The sequence below is a fragment of the Chrysemys picta genome, chromosome 10 (genome assembly GCF_011386835.1).
Source record: "Chrysemys picta bellii isolate R12L10 chromosome 10, ASM1138683v2, whole genome shotgun sequence".
NCBI classification, from domain to species: Eukaryota; Metazoa; Chordata; order Testudines; family Emydidae; genus Chrysemys; species Chrysemys picta.
Window position 1 is genome coordinate 24544696 of NC_088800.1, and position 22796 is coordinate 24567491.

General features: G+C 41.8%; 1 protein-coding gene across 1 annotated transcript in view; it reads left to right on the forward strand.

The window, feature by feature from the left end:
• UNC13C (unc-13 homolog C) overlaps positions 1-22796 on the forward strand; it is a 402369-nt gene that overhangs the window by 263864 nt on the left and 115709 nt on the right. The window contains exon 18 of the mRNA XM_065558178.1: positions 833-918. Coding sequence (XP_065414250.1) covers positions 833-918 — 86 coding nt within the window. The remainder of the gene's footprint in view (positions 1-832; positions 919-22796) is intronic.

A 22796-nucleotide genomic window follows, 5' to 3' on the forward strand; every position in this document is an offset into this window, starting at 1 on the left:
TGTACCTATACACTCCATTACATTTAGCATTAACAGAAAGTCCCATTTATCAAGTTAAATTTATGTTCCAGACTCCCAAATCTCTAATTTTTGGGCCATGAATTGCCCTGGCTCCATTCCCTGAACTCCCTTTGATATTGATATGAGTTCCACATTCAGAACAAGAGCAGGACATTTACGCACACATACACACCCCTTTTTTTAACCTGGTACAAAACATACAGTGGCTGTCGTTAAAAGGTCAGATTTTGCCAACAGCTACTGCACAATGATAATTGAGGTAGCATGTTTTTTCCTTTCTTTTTCCTTACTTACTTTGCACTTAAATGTGTGCAAATATTGACTTCTTAATGGCAACCACTGTATAAACAGATTATTTTCAAAGAGCATATTAAACATGAGATGAGTAGTAAAAGCTTTAACTAATGGTACAGTCTTTTCACCTATCTTACTGCACTTTACTTGTTTCTTCTATGTCTTCAGATTACCAGTAGTGCTGCATGGAGTTAGGAACAGTAGTGTGGTCCAGGGGCCAATCCCCTCCCTGGTATAACTCATTGGAAATCAGGGGATTTACACCAAGGATGGACCTCATTTCATGTACTGTTATATAATTGGTACAGAACATACTTGATTATTAAAGTTATTCTGACAGTAGCACATATCTGAAGGCTGATCTTCCTACATGGTTAGCATAATTGTACAAAACAGAAAATATAGTGCAGTGCATGCTTTCAGTGTGATTTTATACAAAAATATTTGCATTTCTGCTGTACAGCTGTTAATATAATTTCTAGCAGCAGGTGAACTGATGTAATGTGATTGATTTCAGGTTCCCTCAAGAACTGAACATGGGAAAAGTCAGTGCTGAAATCATGTGGACTCTGTTTGCCCAGGATATGAAGTATGCTCTGGAAGGTAATTAGTGCAAACTATTCATTAGACTAGAGAGCTCCCCCAGATTGGTTTCCAGCACAAATCACACCTGGCATCAAATGTCTGGAGGTGTTAACAGTTTTCACTTTCATAATATTTTTCCTGGTTTAGTGAAATGGAGAACTCAGACATATGGTGGTAAAAGAGGAGGGTGGTAGCCCCAGGTGTAGAAGGCAGCCAGAAAATGAGCATGGAATTGTGAATGGAAGAATGAGACAAAATAAATATTAAGGGTGAAAGGGTATACGGCATGAAAGATGGAGTGGTAGAAAAAGACCTTGGGCAAGTCACTTCACCATTGTAAAATGGAAATACTACTACTTACCCAAATTTTAAGTCTTAAATCACTAATGTCTAACATACTTGGTGAAAGGAATTGTAAACATTCAAAGACTTGTTATAAATATTACTTTAAAATGTTAACATACCCATAAAATGTAACCCAAAAGATTTTTAAAGCATAAAGTTATGGAGAAAATGAGTTAAAATAACCAATACTTATTTTCTATTATTTAAAGATTTCATTATATTCATCTTCTAAGTAAAACCAAACAAACTCAACAACAGAATCAAATATAGTTTTCCCTACATTCTTTAGGAAAGCATTCAGTTTAGGCAAGGCAAAAGTAAATACAACATAAATATTTTTTTCTATAACAGACTCGCTCCAAAGATACATTGAAATCCATATAAAACAATATTTATAACAAGAACTAAGTAAAAAAGAAAAGGCTGAGAATTCAAAAATACATACAGTCTGCTCAGGAGAAGAAAATCAATCAATATTCCTAAACTATGCTCAAAAGTCCCTGTAGCCTTATTAGGACACCACGAGAGACCTAGGAGTAAGAGGTAGTTTTCAGAGTTTCTAGTATATTTGTTTCATACTGTCAGAGACTTGTTGTTATCTCACAAGCTGAACTCTACAACTTTCAGCCTTCATTTAAGCATGTTAGAGATTGGAATAGTAGCTCCATTCAACCTACGGGAGAAAGGAAAGAAGAATTTGTCTCTACATAAGACACAAAGAGTTCAGTTCCAAAGTATCTTTGTAGGTAAATACATACTAACGGTATGGTACTAAAAGCCTGACTGTCAAAACTACATTTGTTTGGAAAAACTTGTTTTTTTTATACTGTACAATAATACCTGGAGAAACAAACTGTTTGACTCCATTACTTGTGCAGCCTTGATGAACTGGTAGTTAAGCACTGGAACAAATTACCTAGGGAAGTTGTGGAATCTCCTTCATTGGAGGTTTGTAAGAAGAGGTTAGACAAACACCTGTCAGGGATGGTGTAGACCAGTGGTTCTCAAACTTTAGCAACCTGGGGACCTCCATTTTGATTTACAATTTTTCACAGACCCCCAAGCCTGCTTCTAATTTTCCCTGGAGGTGCTCAACCCCCGCTCAGCCCCAGGCCCCATCCCCCCTCCACCCCTTCTCCCAAGGCTCCACCCCCACCCTGCCTCTTTCTTCCACCTCCCCCGAGCACACCCCATCCCCTCCCTCCCAATGCCTCCTGCATGCCACGGAACAGCTGTGCAGGAGTTGATCAGCGGGGCTGGCAGCCCCGGACATGACTCACGGATCCCCTGGAGTACCCTCGCGGATGCCCGTTTGAGAACTGCTGGTCTAGACACTACTTAGTCCTGCCTCCGTGCAGAGGACAGGACTAGATGACCTATTGAGGTCCCTTCCAGTCCTATGATTCTATGAACTTTCTCCCCAAAAGGAAAAAGAAAAGAAATGATGGCCTGTCACAGGAAGCAATTATAAATCTTTGATAGGATAACGAGGCTTGTGGCTAAGGGAGAAGCTGTGGATGTGGTATACCTAGACTTTAGTAAGGCATTTGATACGGTCTCGCATGATATTCTTATCGATAAACTAGGCAAATACAATTTAGATGAGGCTACTATAAGGTGGGTGCATTACTGGCTGGATAACCATACTCAGAGAGTTGTTATTAATGGTTCCCAATCCTGCTGGAAAGGCATATCAAGTGGAGTTTCACAGGGGTCTGTTTTGGGACCGGCTCTGTTCAATATCTTCATTAACGACTTAGATATTGGCATAGAAAGTACGCTTATTAAGTTTGCAGATGATACCAAACTGGGAGGGATTGCAACTGCTTTGGAGGACAGGGTCATAAATTCAAAATGATCTGGACAAATTGGAGAAATGGTCTGAGGTAAACAGGATGAAGTTTAACAAAGACAAATGCAAAGTGCTCCACTTAGGAAGGAAAAATCAGTTTCACACATACAGAATGGGAAGAGACTGTCTACTAAGGAGTACAGCAGAAAGGGATCTAGGAGTTATAGTGGACCACAAGCTAAATATGAGTCAACAGTCTGATGCTGTTGCAAAAAAAGGAAACGTGACTCTGGGATGTATTAACAGGTGTGTTGTGAGCAAGACATGAGAAGTCATTCTTCCGCTCTACTCTGCACTGGTTAGGCCTCAACTGGAGTATTGCGTCCAGTTCTGGGCACCACATTTCAAGAAAGATGTGGAGAAATTGGAGAGGGTCCAGAGAAGAGCAACAAGAATGATTAAAGGTCTTGAGAACATGACCTATGAAGGAAGGCTGAAAGAATTGGGTTTGTTTAGTTTGGAAAAGAGAAGACTGAGAGGGGACATGATAGCAGTTTTCAGGTATCTAAAAGGGTGTCTTAAGGAGGAGGGAGAAAACTTGTTCACCTTAGCCTCTAAGGATAGAACAAGAAGCAAAGGGCTTAAACTGCAGCAAGGGAGGTTTAGGTTGGACATTAGGAAAAAGTTCCTAACTGTCAGGGTGGTTAAACACTGGAATAAATTGCCTAGGGAGGTTGTGGAATCTCCATCTCTGGAGATATTTAAGAGTAGGTTAGATACATGTCTAACAGGGATGGTCTAGACAGTATTTGGTCCTCCCATGAGGGCAGGGGACTGGACTTGATGACCTCTTGAGGTCCCTTCCAGTCCTAGAATCTATGAATCTATGAATCAATCAGTACTGTCTACCCCGTTACACTCCTGGGTCAACCTGCTGAGTGCAGTGAGAAGAAATCCCATGTTCAGTGTAACTCTGCTGATGCACATCCAGTTGCCCCTTTTAAGTTGTTATTTAGGATAATGGGGTTTTGCAAGTAAAACAGGTTGTGTGGATTTGTTCAGCAGTAAACATAGCTAACCATAATAAACCAGATCCTGCAGTCTTTTTTGCAGGCAAAACTCTCATTTGATTCAATCAGGCCCAGTAGTAGCTACAGAGTTGTTCCAGCAGGTAGTGAAAATAAGTATAAGGCAGTTATTTAGAAACGTAGGCCTATTGGGTAAAAAAAAAAACAATATTTGAGGATTGAACTGCATGAACTCCAGAGCATCCAGTTTAATAATTTGTAGTATGGAGCTCCTTTGATGATACACTCCAGATATTCATGGTACTAATGTGATTAAAAAGAGAGACAAACAAGGAAGTCAGAAAAGTCTGAGAGATCCAGCAAAAGCTATTAACTGGGTTTTTGAGGGAAGAGTTATTTTATTGTTTTGTGTTCCTTCTTATATCATGTTGGATAGAGAAAACATTTGTCTGTTATGGGCATGTGTTTGTGGGCATTATCAGTCAGAAAAGATTTGAATGTGGGGAAGAAATGCAGCCTGTTGCCCCAGGAACAGACAGTCTTGTTCTGCATAGGAGGCTGAGTGAAAGAAGGTTAAAAGACAGGAGTCTGAGAGAAGGCAATGAAAGCAGTTGTGAAGGTGTCACTAGTAATGGAGTGAAGGAGGTGAGGGAGGACATATGAAATGAAACCTAAGATGTAGACAGGGAGAAGTTGTGCAGGAATACTGAAGGAGAGAACAATAAGTTCAGACCCAATGTGATAAGCTGTTGTAAGAGTGATCAGAGAAAATCTAGAGGCCAGGGATGTGAAGGCCAATGGAGGGCTGGGAATCATACTGAAGAAGGAGGGAGTGATGAGTGATATCAAAGACATCAGAGCAATTAAGGAGCATGAGAACAAAGTAGAAGATGAGATTTGTCAGACGAGGTTCTTTGAGGTTCCTCTGTGAGAACAGTTTCTGTGTAGTGGAGAGTACAGAAGCAGAGATAGGATTCCTGGAGTGGAAAGACAATAATGGAATATTATTAACACGGTACAAATATTAGACAAAAGTGAGTCCCAGCTTTAGCACATGGATTAACGTGTATTTTCAAAAGCCATTTCCTCTAGTAACCTTTAACGTAGATAATAATGATAGCACTCTCTGTATATTCACCCCTAAGCACACTGTTACAAATAAATTGACTAAATAGTAGTGGTTTGGCCCTATGAACTACAAAAGCTATTCAACAACTTGCAACAGCATACTCTATTTTCTAATTAGATCTTATAAATCACTCTGAGGACAGCTTCAAGTTAGGCCAGACCAGCTGTTTGTATCCTGGTTGTAAAGCACAGAAACATGAAATTCAAGCAACAGTTTATTACAAGATCTTCTGAATTGTTGAAGGAATTCATAAGGCGCTGAAAGAGAACTAATGTTTTAAGCTCAGATCAAAGAAAACATTGTTGCACTTTACTGAGAATACTAAAGAGAAAGTGTCATCTGTGGCCATGTAGAACATGTTCAAAAGAGCACTGGTTTATCGTAGCCAGCATGTTATATTTCAGTACTGTGATATTTGTTGTTTGTGCTCAGCAATCCAATGAGGTATTAAAGGATTAGTATTTGCCATTGAAGACTGGTAACTGGAGCAAAACATAGCAGATTCAGGAAGAAAATAGAATGAAATCTGTTTTATTCCAGTTACATGCATCTTAAGAAATCCTTTTACATACAAATTTAAAGCAAACATTTTGGAATGTTTAAAATACTGTATATGTTAGCTTTCTATCTAAAAGAAAATCACTGTCCATTGTGATATATAGATATAGATATATATATATAAAATAGTTGTCTATTGTGATGCCATTTTGTGCTGTGATCTTATCAGATTCACAATTTAAGCAGGGTTGGGCTGGATTGGGACTTGGAAGAGAGACCCTCAAGAAATGCTCTGGTGCTGCAAGAAATGGTATTGGTGATTCCTTAGGTGGCACAAGTCAATCCTGATCCAATACCCCCCAGAGGTTTTATGGTGCCCTTTGTTGCTGGAGGTACTGTCTTTCAGAGGAGAGTGATAGTCAGGGTTCTGGGTACTTATGCTCATTGAAGATCCCATGTCAGAGACCAGGACATTTAAACCATTTATGAAGGGAATAATGTTCACTCTTTCTTAATAGGTAAACCCTGAAGGATGTAGGCCTATCCTTGATATTTTCCAGCTCTTAATCTCATGGGTTTTTCTCCCTGGATGTTACAAGCTGAGGATTTGATTCTGCTCTTATTGAAACCAATAGGATTTTTGCCCTGAGTCCAATGGGATTATGAGTAGGTCCTTAAGTATGGTCACATTTGAACCCTCCATTTTCAATGGAGTCCATCATTAAAATGCATTGCACTCTGGTGTGCCAGTACTGCTTTCCAAATGAATGTAGGCTACCATCTGTTCATATTTAGAGCCCAGAGCAGCTATTGCAACCTTTGTGTGATCCAATTTACTATTAATCTCCTTAAGCAACAACACAACCGTATCTTTCTGCCCTAAAGTTGGGGTTTTAGTTGTGGTTTTTTTGTTTTTTGTTGGGTTTTTTTGTTTGTTTTTTTGGCATCTAAGATGGAGATAATGATAAACCCACATAATTTGCAAGTGAATCTCTGGCATTGATAAAAATCAAGTTGGCCTGACACATTTCTCTTTTCTAGTCATTTCCTTTTTATATGTGTCCAGATACACACTGCCATCAAAATAATAATTTTAAAAAGGAATTGGGTGGGTAGAAGTAGGAGGGGGTGGCATGACATACTGGAAAAATAACAACTTTCCAGTAAAACACACACACAGTGTACTAGGTCAGCATGCCTCACAAACAGGACTGCTTGAAAATCTAGCATTTAAATAATCAGTGTACCCTATTTTTCTTCCTTCTAAATTAATAACAATATTTAGCTCCTGTATGGCATGAAAAGTGCTATGCAAGCATTAACAAATTAATTCCACGCCAGTTCTAATTCTCTTTGTGGTGTAGGGAGCCTTGAATTTTTTTCATTTATAGAACTGGTTGAACTTCTCTTTCTAAACATTTAATTAATTGGATTTGGCCTTTTTTTCCCCCCTTCACACTTTTTCTGTGGACCCAATTGTGTTTTTCAGCACTGTGTTGATTATTTATCATTGTTTGACATATAGTTTTTACAAATATATTTGAGTTTATGGAATTTTGGCAATTGTTCCTTTCAAAATATTGTGTATTTATAGAGAAATCCTGTGCCCCTGGTGTCAATGGGAGTTTTGGCATTGATCTCAATGGGGCCAGAATTTCACCCTTACTCTGTGCGATTTGTTACCTAACATACATGGTATGGTTTCTGCTTCCTGACTCGATGAAGAGCAATACCTGAAGATTAGAGGGGTGGAAACATGGTGAGAGAGTTAGCAAACATCTTCAATACATACTTCTCCTGTGAATCCAGCTCTGCTCCTCAAACACATTTTCCAAACAGTCTTTTACCTTTACTTTTAAATAAAATAGCTCAGTTCTGGTGTCCAAAATAATTTAGTCTGTTAGAGAAATTGCAAATTACTATTATAGTTATTATTTAATATTTCTTATAACACCCAGAAGCCCCAATCAGTATTGGGGCAGTATTGTGCTAAGTGCCTTATAAATATAGAAGTAAACACAGTATCTGCCCAGAAGAGCTTACAATCCAAAATGATAAGCTGTATGAAAAGTTGGGTAGAGGAAGAGAATCAGATATCCACAATTTGTGAATACTTATGTAGATTTGCTGTTTGCCTTGTTCGGTCTTAATCTAGCATATAAGGAAGAGTCATCTTTCTCATTATTATTCTCCGAATAATTTTTGTCAACTGCATGGCACAATTGGATTTAAAGAAGGGATTTGAAGGACCGGGCAGTTCAAGGAGGCCATTCCAAGCAAGAGGGCTAGCAAGCACAAAGACGAGAGCTGTGCACAGAAAGGTTTTGTAGAGGATTTCAAAATTTGGTTTCATTCTGATTTGGAACAAAAGCCAAAAAAAAATTTTTTTTTTAATTAGAAATTCTCTGTAGAAGGGAATGCAGCCCCAATTCCAAGGCAGTCTACATGGAGGGCTGCCCCACATCAGCAATCTGGAAGCCCTGGGGTTCAGAGTCTGTGGCAGTCCAACAGCAAGCTGCTGAGGAGCCCGGCATACCTGCTGGCAGGAAACCAGGCAGGTTTCAAAGCCTGTCTGGGTTGTGTCGGACCTTTGCTGAAATCAAAGCATCTCCATGAAACATTTTGATTTCAACAAATCATCAAATACTAACGAAAAATGGTTGGTCCGAATTTTCTGACCATCTCTGACGAACACCTTTAGTAGAGGTCAAGGCTGGAGTCATGAGAGTATCAGAAAGGGATGTAATAAGAGACAAGAATAGATAAGAAGGAGGTATAGATTTCTGTCTTGAAAACTGGGTCATTAAACTGGAATTTGGTATGGTGAAAGAGGGGATTTAGAGAGGGGATATGTTACAGTCGTCATGACAAGCAAAGAAGACGATTGTATCAGTTGTGTTTTGTATGGCTCAGAGAGGAGGGACAAGAGTCAGATACCAAATATCATTTATCACTTTTAAAAACATTTTATTTAATTTTGCATGCTGTACCATATCATTATCTACTACTATAAGTACCATAAAATCACTAAAGTGCAGCACCCCAAAGAAGTTAATGCTGCTTTATTTTTGATTACTGGTGTATATGGGTGCTGCCAGATGGTCCTGAAACAACAAAATACATCAGTCGACACCTGATTTCATTATTAAAGGATTAAGTTGTCATTCATTGTAGTGTTGTATTGCCCCAACATTGCCTATTTAAAGCGTTAGCCTGATTTAATCTCATTTTTAACCACTGCATATTAATTTTGTTATGAAACTTTATTGTTAGCTTTTACACAGAAAGGCATTGATGGAAAATCATTTGTGTATGTACTTTCAATGCAAATTGCCTCATTATGGACAAGACTGTTACTTGCCCTCATGCTGTTACACAGGAAATAAAGCAGTAAACCATTTCCTCTCTATATGCCTTGCCCAGATCACCACTTTGGGCAAGGTGTGGGAGATCAGGCTCCATGCGGCCATTAACCCCTTCAACAACAAGTGGGTAGAGAGGGAGGGGATACCCTTGGATCCATCATCCCAGTGCACCAGCAGAGATGACTTGGTGCAAGGAGGGAGGGGAGTATGCTACACAAGGAAAAGGGCTGTAGCAAATTATACCTCCCATAAGAGCAATGAAGGAGCATCCCGGGTATGTCAAAGCTACACACTATTTCATATCTCTGAGTTGCAATTCTTCTCCGAGATCAATCCTGGGATCAGGGCCGGCGCAACCCATTAGGCGACCTAGGCGGTCGCCTAGGGCACTAACATTTGGGGGGTGGCGACCGCGGCGGCCGGATCTTCAGCCGCCCCGGTCGTCGTCGGTATTTCGGAGGCGGGACCTTCTGCCGCCTCTGTCGGGAGCGGTATTTTGGGAGCAGGACCTTCCCCCGCTGCCTAGGGCAGCAAAAAAGCTGGTGGCGATCCTGCCTGGGACGTCGCAGCTGCATGGCAAAGACTCAATCTAGCCCTGTGGAATTTGCATCAGATACCTTTAAAACATTGTGGTTGGAAGCCGGAACCAATGAGGAGACAGATTTCTGTAGAATATGCCCATAAGGTCTAAACCAGGGGCGGGCAAACTTTTTGGCCTGAGGGCTGGATTGGGTTTCATAAATTGTATGGAGGGCCGATTAGAGGAGGGGGTTGTGGCCCAGCCCCCACCCTCTATCTGCCCTCCCCCGGACTCCTGCCCTATCCAACCCCCCCCCCCGATGGCCCCTCTGGGACCCCTGCCCCATCCATACACCCCCGCTCCCTGGTCCCTGACTGCCCCCGGACCCCCGCTGCACCATCCAATCCCTCCTCTCATTCCTGATGCCCCCCCCCGGGACCCCTGCCCCATCCAACCCCCCTTTCTCCCTTTCCGCTGATTGCCCCCTGCTGCCCCAGCTAACCCCCCCCTTTCTGATTGCCCCCCCGGGGCCTCCTGCCCCCATTCAATCCCCTGTTTCCCCCCACCATTATCCACACCCCCACCCCCTGACCACCACCCCGAACTCCCCTGCCCTCTATCCAATCCCCCCCCCCACTCCCTGCCCCCTTACCACGCTGCCTGGAGCACCGGTGGCTGACAGCACTACAGCCGTGCCCCGCCACCACGCAGCACAGAGCACCAGGTCAGGCCGGGCTCTGCAGCTGAGTTGCCCCAGGACCTCCTAGCCCTGCCGCCCAGCGCATTGCGCTGGCAGCGGAGCGAGCGAGCTGAGGCTGCGGGGGGAGGGGGACAGCAGGGGAGGGGCCTGGGGCGAGCCTCCCGGGCCAGGAGCTCAGGGGCCAGGCAGGACGGTCCCGCGGGCCGTAGTTTGGCCACCCCTGGTCTAAACATTATTAAACTGAACACCACAAAACAACACTCAAGAGCAAATAGCCCCGGCAGCATTGGAAAGGAGTGGAGATGAATACTCATTTGGAATCAACTCATTCCAAACTCAGTGTGATAAATCTTTTATATCGAATCTCTCCGTCATGTGTTCTCTGTTTATCAAATCCTCCCATACGAAGTGCACATATATTTTTTACAAAAATATTAAAGAAATTATATTGACAAATAAACAAATAAATGACTCTAACATAAAATCATCTTGAACTTCTAGGGTGACCAGACAGCAAATGTGAAAAATCAGGACAGGGGGTGAGGGGTTATAGGAGCCTATATAAGAAAAAGACCCAAAAATCGGGACTGTTCCTATAAAATCGGGACATCTGGTCACCCTATGAACTTCACACCCATGACATTAAGAATAGACCAAGAAAAGACATGAGTGTTACACTGTGCCCTGAATGGCATCAGACTTAAGTTCTATCAGAAAAAAAAGGTATACATGATACACACACTGACACCAATATACATATTTATATGTTATATGTAAGTGTAAATAATAGATAATACAATTACAAGAACTTTGTGTCTGTATTATTTAACTTCTGAAACCATTTATATTGGTTTGACAAGCCTTTTGTTTCCTGTTTTTCTAAATAACGTAATTGGTCATCATTTTTTCTGGCAAGAACAAAAGAAGAGAATATTCTATGACTTGAAGTAAATTTAAAGCAAAACTAGAATCCTTCTCAGCTGCAGTCAGTGAACTGAAATGAGATTGAACAAATTAGAATATTCTTGAAAAAGCTGATCTTAAAGATTCATAGCTACATTACATTTTAATGTAGCAGTCAGCATGAATTAACATGAGTGTTTCTTCCTAATGATCACTTTGCTAAGGCAGGGAGTGCAGAAATACTAATTTTTTAGAAATATAGTTGATTAAACCTTCCTGTCATGGTTTTATTATCTCAAAATTTCCATTCTCTTGGTGAGAAAACATTCTATTGTATATTCAGATATCCTCAGACTTAACCTCATTTAAACAACAAAACAGTAAGAACATTTTTTGCATTCCACATTGTGTCCTTTTCAGTGTGTTGAACACTGCACAGGAAAAAGGGCATTTTGCATCAGAAGAGATTTCTCTGACTTGAACTTGCTATGTGGTAAATGTATCCTGTGACAGGATGTACATAGCCATCTCTTTCCAAGGGGACTGGAGAGTGGGCTGGGCAGGGTTGGAAAACATCTGAAGCTGGTTAGTCTATTGGCAGTCTACTGGAAGACAAAGGCAGCCAATAGGCTGCTGGGAGTGGAGAGACAAGCATGGGTACCTGAGCTGTCAGAAGACTTGTGGTTTGTGTTTCTTCATGCTCAGGGGGAACCCTATAGTTTGTTGTTTCAGCATGAAAGGGGCTTTCAAAACACCTTTGAAAGAAAAGGGGCCTGGATTTCTTTGTTATTTTCAGCCTGGGAATAGGTTTGGACTATTATTTTCTGTCTGCCCAGCTTGTCTTGGGTCCATTCTGATGGTACAGAGACCCCAGAAATGTTGGTCCTAGGAAATGATTCTGGGAAGGCAGGAGAGGGCTTCTGGGACTTCTGCTTTCTCTCAGACCCCCAGAAGAGGAGCTCCCAGCTGCAGGGAGTCTTGGGGCTGAGGGACAATTGGGGGTGACTCTCAAAAATGTTACCAAATCCTGAAGTTTTCATGCTAGCACTGCAGTGGAAGACTTGTGCTATCTCTGGGAAGAGTTAATATTTATAGTTTTAAGGAAATCCTTTCTTCTAGCAACACATTTATATTAGTTAGTGCAAAATGTGCATCAGTCTAGTAAAAAATGTGAGATTCAGCAGTAACTACAACACATTGCTCTAAGAGATTATGAAATGTTTCCTAATGACCAAATGCTCCAACACAGGGCAGTCAAGACCTCCTGCATATTTTATGAGACACCTCAACTTGGTAGGGAATTGTGGCTTTTCCTTTTATCTTTGATTACTGTACTATGCCAGTAACATGATGCACTAATTTTACAGATTTCATTGGAGTAAAGCTCCCACGCAACCTTAATTCAGCTATCTCGTGCTCCTGCATTATGATACAGCTTTAATTACATGGTTGCACACAATTTTCCCCACAGGAACTTGTCTCCATAGATAGCTCCTTTTACTTGTATCCCACCAACTTCAATAGGTTTCATCCAGCATAACAATAACAGCTATCAATGCTTATGGACCTGATTTATACAGGTGCTGATCACCCATCACCTCCATTGAAATCAAATGAAAGGGGAGGCACCCAGCATCGCTGTAGATCAGGTCCTATGTGGATTTTTATATAATAGCTCTGTGTGCTTTACAGAACACATGGAACCTCAAAAAGCTTACATCAAGATAACACAGAAGAGGACAGACAAAAGAAGGTGTGGAGTCCTACTTGCAAGAAGACCCATGACTAAGGCTTCACAAAAGAAGTGGGTTTGAGCAATGAGAGAGGAACGCTCGCCATGCGAGAAGACACACAACTGAGGGTAGGAGAAAGAGAAGGGAATCAGGAGAGGAGATGTGAATACAGAACAGTATAGGGTGGGATAAGAAGAGTTGTAATTGGGTCTGTGGAGGCAGTGGGGTGTTGTGCAGAGGCTTGAAGGTGAGGAATTTGAAATAAAGGAAGGACAAGGCAAACTTATGAAGGGATTTGGTGATAGGAATGATGTGTATGGAATGGCAGGAATGGATGATGTTCTAGCAGCAGCATTTTGGATATGTTGGAGTTCAGCTAGCAGATGATGATATGTCTAGCATGACATAGATAGTACTTTGCCAGGGTACAGTAGAAGAAGTACAATGATAACATCCTCTTTTGGGTCCGCCCAAACATTGTGGTGGATAGAAAGCTGGGTAGATAGTCGGGCTCAACAGGTAGTGATCAACGGCTCCATGTCTAGTTGGCAGCCGGTTTCAAGCGGAGTGCCCCAAGGGTCAGTCCTGGGGCCAGTTTTGTTCAATATCTTCATTAATGATCTGGAGGATGGAATGGACTGCACTCTCAGCAAGTTTGCAGATGACACTAAACTGGGAGGAGTGGTAGATATGCTGGAGGGTAGGGATAGGATACAGAGAGAGCTAAACAAATTAGACGATTGGGCCAAAAGAAACCTGATGAGGTTCAACAAGGACAAGTGCAGAGTCCTGCACTTAGGATGGAAGAATCCCATTCACTGTTACAGACTAGGGACCGAATGGCTAGGAAGCAGTTCTGCAGAAAAGGACCTAGGGGTTACAGTGGACGAGAAGTTGAATATGAGTTGACAGTGTGCCCTTGTTGCCAAGAAGGCTAACGGCATTTTGGGCTGTATAAGTAGGGGCATTGCCAGCAGATCATGGGACATGATCATTCCCCTCTATTCGACATTGGTGAGGCTCATCTGGAGTACTGTGTCCAGTTTTGGGCCCCACACTACAAGAAGGATGTGGAAAAATGGGAAAGAGTCCAGCGGAGCGCAACAAAAATGAGTAGGGGGTGGAGCACATGACTTATGAGGAGAGGCTGAGGGAACTGGGATTGTTTAGTCTGCAGAAGAGAAGAATGAGGGGGGATTTGATAGCTGCTTTCAACTACCTGAAAGGGGGGTTCCAAAGAAGATGGATCTAGACTGTTCTCAGTGGTACCTGATGACAGAACAAGGAGTAATGGTCTCAAGTTGCAGTGGGGGAGGTTTAGGTTGGATATTAGGAAAAACTTTTTCACTAGGAGGGTGGTGAAGCACTGGAATGGGTTACCTAGGGAGGTGGTGGAATCTCCTTCCTTAGAGGTTTTTAAGGTCAGGCTTGACAAAGCCCTGGCTGGGATGATTTAGTTGGTAATTGGTCCTGCTTTGAGCAGGGGGTTGGACTAGATGACCTCCTGAGCTCCCTTCCAACCCTCATATTCTATGATTGTTGATCCTTTGTTCCCAGGCTTCTGTGCTACTCCTGATTAAGTGACTCATAGGTCTATGTTGGGCTCTAATAGAGAAGTGCTATTGGCAGCAACACTGTGAGAATAGGTCCAGATTGACAACCTGTGGTGATAGGAGCTGTAATTCCAGATTCTGTCACCACATAGATCAGTGATATTCAGACGTCAGTGGTTCAGGATCCAAATTAGCAATCAACATTACCCAAAAGAGCTACAGTAGTGTTAATTCATTGTTTCATTTACTATTTTATATATATGTATATTATTTTCACAGCAAAATTACTAAGTATTCTACAGTTTGTTAATAACCTAGTAAAAGCATTCTGACTAGTTAATAACTTAGTTTGGTTAATAATTGAATCACACAGTGTTGTAATATTGTGCTGCAAAGAGCTGCAGGAGACATATTAAAGAGCCACTTGTGGCTTCCATGCTTCAGTCTGAGTATCGCTGACATAGATCATTAGATCAAAGGCAAAAGAGACCTCTTTGCTGTTTCTGGGAACATGCAGTGGTCTCCCTCAAGACTTCTGTCAGGCTTTGGTCTCCAGGAGGCCTGCTTTGGGAAGGTCAATGCATGGAACCTTCTTTCTGTCTCATTAGTGATCATATACACTTAGGGCAACATACCAGCACACTTGTTAACAATAACTTACTCAAAGGTATTAACAGCATGTTAGTTTCTTATCAAGTGCTATCACTTCGTTTAAACAAATTTTAAGATACTAAAGGACAAATAAATTAGGTTACACATATGTTAACAATTGTTGACAATTAGTTAGAAAAGGCATATTTTAAAATAACCCATTAAAATAGTCTGGCATGAAATTACACTTTAATTCTCTCATTCTTTTTGGTTCATCTGCATTTCAACATCTATGTTCTTTGCTACCTTTTGTAGGTTATTCCATATATCCCTTTTATAACATGTAAATATCAATAGTGATCATTACTTCTGATACAAAATATAACTAATGACTTCAGTACATATGTAAGTTTCTATTCAATAAACTCTTCAAAAGTGCTTTGAGCCAGCTATTCATGCTCTTTGGATTCATTTTTCTGTTGCTGTTAATTTGTTTAGACCTTTTATCATACATAATATATAGACAGTGAGAGTTCAGTTCTAAAGAATTGCCAGTATATCAGTGGAGATAAACACTCTACATTGATGTCTGATCATCTGACTTTGTTTCACATCTTTAAAATATGTGTATATGCTCTACTATTTTATTCAACAAACATGGGTAGTAAAAACAGGTCTTCAACCTAAAAGATTAATTTTGAACATGTTTTAAAGTCCAAGTTGGATGACTTTACAAAGCAATTCCATTCAAATGCCTAAAATCCCTCTGCCATGAAAATAAAAACTAAATAAGTGCATTTCATGACTTTAGAGATCAGTTTCATTAAATGACTCATTCTTAGAGTAGTTCTGGTAAGCCTAGAGTTGATGCCAGATTTCAGTATTAAGTGATCTTACTGATATGATTTGGTAGGATGCATACCAAGTTCTATTTAACACATATCAGAATTCTCTGTATCTAAATTCATTTTCCTAGTGTCACTTCTTCTGGAGTAACAAGTGTATATAAAAGGGCCTTTAGAAGAGAATTATCAGAAAGAGGGTATTATCATGGTGGCTCATAATTTAGCATTAATTGCCTATCTAGTTAAATCTTAACCAGTGACACACTCAAGGCACCTTCCCATGCTACGTTAGGAATAATCAAATGTCAATAAGTAAATTTCCTCCACACTATATTTGCACAACTGGCTATGTGCACTAAGGTTTGGCTTTTTGCCTTGCCATAAAGAATCAGGCATTGCCAGAGACAGGATATCAAATATGATGGATTAGTGTTCTGCTCCAGTATAACATATGCTATGTTCTTATTCTTTCCATGGCCAAATCATACAAGATTCAACAATGCTGTTAACAGTAAAAGAGCATCATACATATTGCCCTTGAAAGCACATACTTGGTTCCCATTGAAGTCACTGAAAACCAGGCATATCTGAGGGCAAATTTTGTCTTTTACTGTTTGTTCAAATATGTTATTTGAATATTATTGGCTTGCTTAGCTTTTGTAGCACATGCAGTTTCACCCTAAAGCTATGTTTAAGAGCAAAAGGGATACTGAAGTTGAACTTTTTGATCTGTTTACTGTATTGGGTTTTTTCTCTGTTTATTTGAATAGCAAGGTGGGTGAGGTCATGCTGACCTCCCCCAGGGGGAGGGATAGCTCAGTGGTTTGAGCATTGGCCTGCTAAACTCAGCATTGTGAGTTCAATCCTTGAGGGGGCCACTTAGGGATCTGGGGCAAAATCAGTACTTGGTCCTGTTAGTGAAGGCAGGGGGCTGGACTCAATAACCTTTCAAGGTCCCTTCCAGTTCTAGGAGATAGGATATCTCCATTAATTTAATTTAACTGGGTTAGCATCTGTCTTGCAAACATGCATGTTGGTTTCAGTCTGATGTACAGTTAGTCAGTCTCTCCAGTGACATGCAGTTTTAGCATTTGATGCATGATGAAGAGGCCGTCTGATGAGATAGATAGTGAGGTACATTTTCAGTAGGGTATACCAGGGCTTTAGAAGTACAACTCCATTATTGTCAAAGTTCATCTTCACCAAAAGAGGTATTTTTTCAAATGCTTCATTTTTAATTCTCTATAGTATCAAGAAAATTCAGGAAAAAAACAGTACAGTGGAAAATGCAAAATGCTGCTGTAGAAAAAAGCCATTATATCATTTGTAGCATGTTTGTATATTCCTTTTATATGGTGTCTTGCAGCATTAAAAAATATATATTATGAAAAATCAGTATTCTGCTGCCCTAAAGTTCCCATTTAACAGAAGATATCCTCTCCTTGGAAAACAGTATATTGCTCTAAGACAGTGTTTCCCAAACTTGGGATGCCGCTTGTGCAGGGAAAGCCCCTGGCGGGCTGGGCCGGTTTGTTTACCTGCCCCATCCACAGGTCCGGCCGATCGCGGCTCCCACTGGCCGTGGTTCGCTGCTCCAGGCCAATGGGAGCTGCTGAAAGCGGCGGCCAGTATGTCCTTCGGCCTGCGCTGCTTTCAGCAACTCCCATTGGCCTGGAGCAGCGAACTGCGGCCAGTGGGAGCCGCGATCGGCCGGACCTGCGGACGGGGCAGGTAAACAAACTGGCCCGACCCGCCAGGGGCTTTCCCTGCACAAGCAGCGTCCCAAGTTTGGGAAACACTGCTCTAAGATATGCTAGAGAATGGACCAGCCTCTGTCCTGTAAAAATGGGGATCATAGTACTTAATTGGTTCTGACAGCTGTTGTGAGGCTTATTTCATTACCATTTGTGAAGAGTTCGAAGACATTTGGAGGAAACTGGCCTAGAAATGCAAAGTCCTGTTGCTGTTTTTATTACAAATTTTAAATTTATCGTGAAAGATGGGAAGAATACATTTTTGGGACGTATTTGGGAAACTTACAAACCTGCAGTTCAGCTGCAGTGTCTGGAACCTGAGAAAGGCAATGATGACAGAAATATGTATTTCACATTCATAATTTTAATCCTGACTTGAAGAGACAGGCTGTCTCAGAAAGGGCAATATTTGACATTATCAGGAGAGTGTTTAAATTGTACTTAGTTGTGCCCTGCCCTGTATTTTAGATGATAGCCACTGGTTTCTATTGCCTTTAGGAAAACTGTAAAAACATTGGGATAAAGTGTCTTGTGGAATGTAATATTTTTCTTACTAAATCAACTGTGAATTGTTTTACTCTATGTTTTGCTTCCTCTGGGGCCTGATCCAACTAATTTCACGATCAATCAGAGTCTTTCTATTGACTTCAGGCGGCTATGGATTGGCCCATAACATGTATAGTACTGTTACTGGGGTTCCATAAATTCTGTCAAGGAATAGCATTCTTTTAAAGATGAACTTTCCCCTGCATAAAGCTTGAGTTATCGGAGGCCGCGTGAGGGATGAGTGTGTGGTTGTCAAGGCAAAATGCAGCCTTCCAATCTAGGGACTGGGCACTGGGCAGCAGCCAAACCCTTCTGCTTCTACTCTATGCCATTAGGCTGGGGTGTTAAGGGCAGGGATCTGCTTAGTCCCAAATTTTGGATCTGTATTGTCTTGTCTTCTTGTTGTCCCTTCCTCTTTCTCTCTACAAATTTATACAATGTTCATTGCCCTGATACCTGAGTATCTCCATAGTATCAGATACCACTGTTGTTTGTTTGAGGCTGGCACTGAGCCCACGATCACCCCTGCTCTGGGGGTGCAGGGACACTCCTGGGCAGTCACTTCAGCTCCCCTTCCAGAGGGCAAATGCAGAGTTTCATGGTTTTGTGTGAACTGGATTGATATCCCTGGAGACTGCAATCCTCTATTCATCCAAATACTAGAATCAGGTGATACAAACAAGCTGCAGCACTACAAGCTTCCCCCTTCCATGTACCTGGATGACCAAGAGTGAGAGCATAATTCAGTCTGTGTGACCTTTTCTGTACTTGACTTCTCTGCAGATACTGCTTGCCAGCTAATGTGTCAACAGCCATGTCAGTTAATGCCAATTGTGGCTGTGGATTTTGTGATGGGGAGACTTGTGCACAGGCTGGGAACTGAATTGAGACTGACAATAGATTTCTCACAGGTCACTAAACAAGATTCAGATGTTGCTAACAATGTTCAGTTGCTACTGACCAGAACAGGACTTGAACCTGTGACTAATCCACTGAGCAGTCCAGATCCTCTTTTTAAAGCTCCTTTTTATGATTTCTTTATTGTTCCAGACCCTGGCTGGAGCTCTACTGTAATACAAATAAATAATATTAGCAAACTCTTGTAGACTACATAGTATTGCTTCAATGAATGTAATAATCTATGGACTCAAATATTTGGGCTATAAATTACAGAAAGAAAAACATACTTTTCCTGGATGCTTGTGGTACTTTAGTTTGTCAGTCCATCTAGGACTACAGTATATATGAAATATCCCATATCTATCCAGAGGTGGGAGGATCTTTCAGCTCCTTATTGAAAGTGATCTTTTAAGAAAAAACACCTGCAGTTAATTGAGTAACAATAAGATATTCTGCTCCACATTGCTTTTATTAGTAGTATTATAATCCTATAATAATGTAATTTTGCTTTTAATGGTATCTTACAGTACATCACTCTTTTGAACGATTTTGCAAATATTGTGGTCTAAATTCAGGCCCGGTTTCAGGGATGCAATACTTTTTATTTCAGTATTTGCACTCATTTATACGAGGTCAGAATTTGCCTGTATGTATACAGGACTCATTTCATTCGACCCTGAAAGGCGTTCAGGTCTGGTTTGGTACATGGTGATTGTCCCTAGAAATTTTCTGCGATGGCAGATTATCCCCTAATTGTCTACCACAGAGTTTCTTGCACTTTCTATGAAGGAGCTGATTCTAGCCACTGTTGGAGACAGGATACCGGACTAGATGGATCACTGGTCTGACCCAGTATGGCATTTCTATATTCCAAGTTATTTAACAACACATGTCAATACTTCACACCACTTTAGGATGAGAAGTTCCGAAAAAGTATTGTATGTAATGGAAACCGCAGGGGAAAGCTCAGATTCTGTAGCCAGAATGTTATTACACAAATTGGAATTTGGCTAAGGCACTACAGCTAACTTCCTTACTCTAGTGAAAATGCCTTAGGATCTTTCATGGCAAAGCAGCTTAGCTTTTACATCTCATGCAAAAAGTAACAGCTCTAGATCAGTTTGCCCCTTAACACCATGCTGGGACATTGCTTCCAGATTGACTCAGGGGAAGGAGCACCAACTGCTAAATCAGCATCTTTCTTTGGAGCAGCTCATTAGGGTCTCCCATTCTATCACTGATCCTGTGGAGCCACGCTTAGCTAATATCATCTGACAAGATCACAGTCCAAGGCATAGGGTGACCAGATGTCCTGATTTTATAGGGACAGTCCCGATTTTGGGGTCTTTTTCTTATATAGGATCCTATTACCCCCCACCCCCGTCCCGATTTTTCACACTTACTGTCTGGTCACTCTGCATAAGGCAGAATGTTCTGAAAAAAGCAGGCCCTTAATTTTTTAGTGACAAAATATGCATGGTTGATACCTTTGAGACTGGGTAAGTAACTGAGTGCAAATAAATCTGGAACAATGTCAATATAGTTAAGCATAGTGCATGAATTTAAATTAGGGCTGTCATAGAATATGAGGGTTGGAAGGGAGCTCAAGAGGTCATCTAGTCCAACCCCCTGCTCAAAGCAGTACCAATTCCCAACTAAATCATCCCAGCCAGGGCTTTGTCAAGCCTGATCTTAAAAACCTCTAAGGAAGGAGATTCCACACCTCCCTAGGTAACCCATTCCAGTTCTGTCATCTGGTACCACTGAGAACAGTCTAGATCCATCCTCTTTGGAACCCCCTTTCAGGTAGTTGAAAGCAGCGATTAAATCCCCCCTCATTCTTCTCTTCTGCAGACTAAACAATCCCAGTTCCCTCAGCCTCTCCTCATAAGTCATGTGCTCCAGCCCCCTAATCATTTTTGTTGCCCTCCGCTGGACTCTTTCCAATTTTTTCATACCCTTCTTGGAGTGTGGGGCCCAAAACTGGACACAGTACTCCAAATGAGGCCTCACCAATGTTGAATAGAGGGGAATGATCACGTCCCACGATCAGCTGGCAATGCCCCTACTTATAAAGCCCAAAATGCTGTTAGCCTTCTTAGCAACAAGGTCACACTGTCGACTCATATCCAGCTTCTCGTTCACTGTAACCCCTAGGTCCTTTTCTGCAGAACTGCTGCCTAGCCATTTGGTCCCTAGTCTGTAGCAGTGCGTGGGATTCTTCTGTCCTAAGTGCAGGACTCTGCACTTGTCCTTGTTGAACCTCATCAGGTTTCTTTTGGCCCAATCCTCTAATTTGTCTAGGTCCCTCTGTGTCCCTACCCCTACCCTCCAGTGTATCTACCACTCCTCTCAGTTTAGTGTCATCTGCAAACTTGCTGAGAGTGCAGTCCACACCATCCTCCAGATCATTAATGAAGATATTGAACAAAACCAGCCCCAGGACTGACCCTTGGGGCACTCTGCTTGAGACCAGCTGCCAACTAGACATGGAGCCATTGATCACTACCTGTTGAGCACGGTGATCTAGCCAGCTTTCTATCCACCTTATAGTCCATTCATCCATACTTCTTTAACTTGCTGGCAAGAATACTGTGGGAGACCGTATCAAAAGCTTTGCTAAAGTCAAGGAATAACACGTCCACTGCTTTCCTCTCATCCACAGACCTAGTTATCTCCTCATAGAAGGCAATTAAGTTAGTCAGGCTTGACTTGCCCTTGGTGAATCCATGCTGACTGTTCCTGATCACTTTCCTCTCCTGTAAGTGCTTCAGAATCGATTCCTTGAGGACCTGCTCCATGATTTTTCCAGGGACTGAGGCGAGGCTGACTGGCCTGTAGTTCCCCGGATCCTCCTTCTTCCCTTTTTAAAAGATGGGCACTACATTAGCCTTTTTCTAGTCATCCGGGACCTGCCCCAATCGCCATGAGTTTTCAAAGATAATGGCCAATGGCTCTGCAATCACATCCGCCAACTCCTTTAGCACCCTCGGATGAAAGCATCCAGCCCCATGGATTTTCTAAATAGTCCCAAACCACTTCTTTCTCCACAGAGGGCTGGTCACCTCCTCCCCATGCTGTGCTGCCCAGTGCAGCAGTCTGGGAGCTGACCTCGTTCGTGAAGACAGAGGCAAAAAAAGCATTGAGTACATTAGCTTTTTCCACATCCTCTGTCACTAGGTTGCCTCCCTCATTCAGTAAGGGGCCCACACTTTCTTTGACTTTCTTCTTGTTGCTAACATACCTGAAGAAACCCTTCTTGTTACTCTTAACATCTCTTGCTAGCTGCAACTCCAAGTGTGATTTGGCCTTCCTGATTTCACTCCTGCATGCCTGAGCAATATTTTTTATACTCCTCCCTGGTCATTTGTCCAATCTTCCCCTTCTTGTAAGCTTCTTTTTTGTGTTTAAGATCAGCAAGGACTTCATTGTTAAGCCAAGCTGGTCGCCTGCCATATTTACTATTCTTTCTACACGTCAGGATGGTTTGTTCCTGCAACCTCAATAAGGATTCTTTAAAATACAGCCAGCTCTCCTGGACTCCTTTGCCCCTCATGTTATTCTCCCAGGGGATCCTGCCTATCAGTTCCCTGAGGGAGTCAAAGTCTGCTTTTCTGAAGTCCAGGGTCTGTATTCTGCTGCTCTCCTTTCTTCCTTGTGTCAGGATCCTGAACTCGACCATATCATGGTCACT